This window comes from Triticum aestivum, unplaced genomic scaffold, assembly GCF_018294505.1.
Source record: "Triticum aestivum cultivar Chinese Spring unplaced genomic scaffold, IWGSC CS RefSeq v2.1 scaffold130636, whole genome shotgun sequence".
NCBI classification, from domain to species: Eukaryota; Viridiplantae; Streptophyta; class Magnoliopsida; order Poales; family Poaceae; genus Triticum; species Triticum aestivum.
In genome coordinates, this window is record NW_025305340.1 from 1 (window position 1) to 780 (window position 780).

At 72.7% G+C, this 780-nt stretch overlaps 1 protein-coding gene across 1 annotated transcript; it reads right to left on the minus strand.

The window, feature by feature from the left end:
• Nucleotides 1–3: 3 nt before the first annotated feature.
• Nucleotides 4–774, minus strand: LOC123179528 (aspartyl protease family protein At5g10770-like; the record flags this gene model as incomplete). The annotated part of the gene is made up of 1 exon (XM_044591568.1): nt 4–774. A coding segment is annotated over one exon (771 nt), but the record flags the coding sequence as incomplete, so codon positions are not given.
• Between the last annotated feature and the right edge of the window lie 6 nt (nt 775–780).

Below are 780 nucleotides of genomic sequence, written 5' to 3' on the forward strand. Positions count from 1 at the left end.
CGGCAGCCGCGTGATCACCGTGCCCGTGTCCACCACCGTCCCTCCCGCGAACGCCGACGCCGGGACGGCCACCGGCTGCCCGCCCACGCTGATGCCCGCGAGCATCACCATGTAGAACGTCGGCGCGGACCACGCCGTCAGCAGCCCCGTCGTCGCGAACCCCGACGCGCTGCTCGGCCCGCCCAGCGTCAGGTACCCCGCGGAGCTCGGCTTGGAAGGGAGGCAGTAGGAGAAGACCCCGCCGTACGCGCCCGACGCCTGCGACTTGAGCGACATGGCCTGCCGGCCGAGCGCGAGGAGCCCGTCGATGCCGGCGAACAGCCCCGCCTGCGCGTGACCGCAGCCGAAGAGGAACGTGCCCACCGTGCTGCCCGGCGTCAGCGCCAGCGTGTCGGAGCCGTACACGCCGGTGGTGTTGGACCCGTCGCCGTAGCTGACCACGTACCCGCACTGAGTCCCCGAGCAGCCGGCCTGGTAGATCCCAAGGTCCGAGCACGCGCCCGCGCCGCACGGCACGGCGGAGTAGGTGGACGACTTGGCCGGGTCGAAGAGCTGGTCCCTCTGGCTGTAGCACGCCGGCGCGGCGCAGGGCTTGCACTGCACCCACGACACGTCGCTGCCCGTGTCCACCTCCATCGTCTGCGACACGCCGGGCGTGCCCAGGCTCACCGTCACCACGTACTGGAACGTGCCGACGCCCATGGTGGTCGGCACCGTCGCCGACCTGGAGCCGGCCGCGAGCTGCTGCTGCCGCTGCTGCAGGCCCCCCTTACTCGCCCC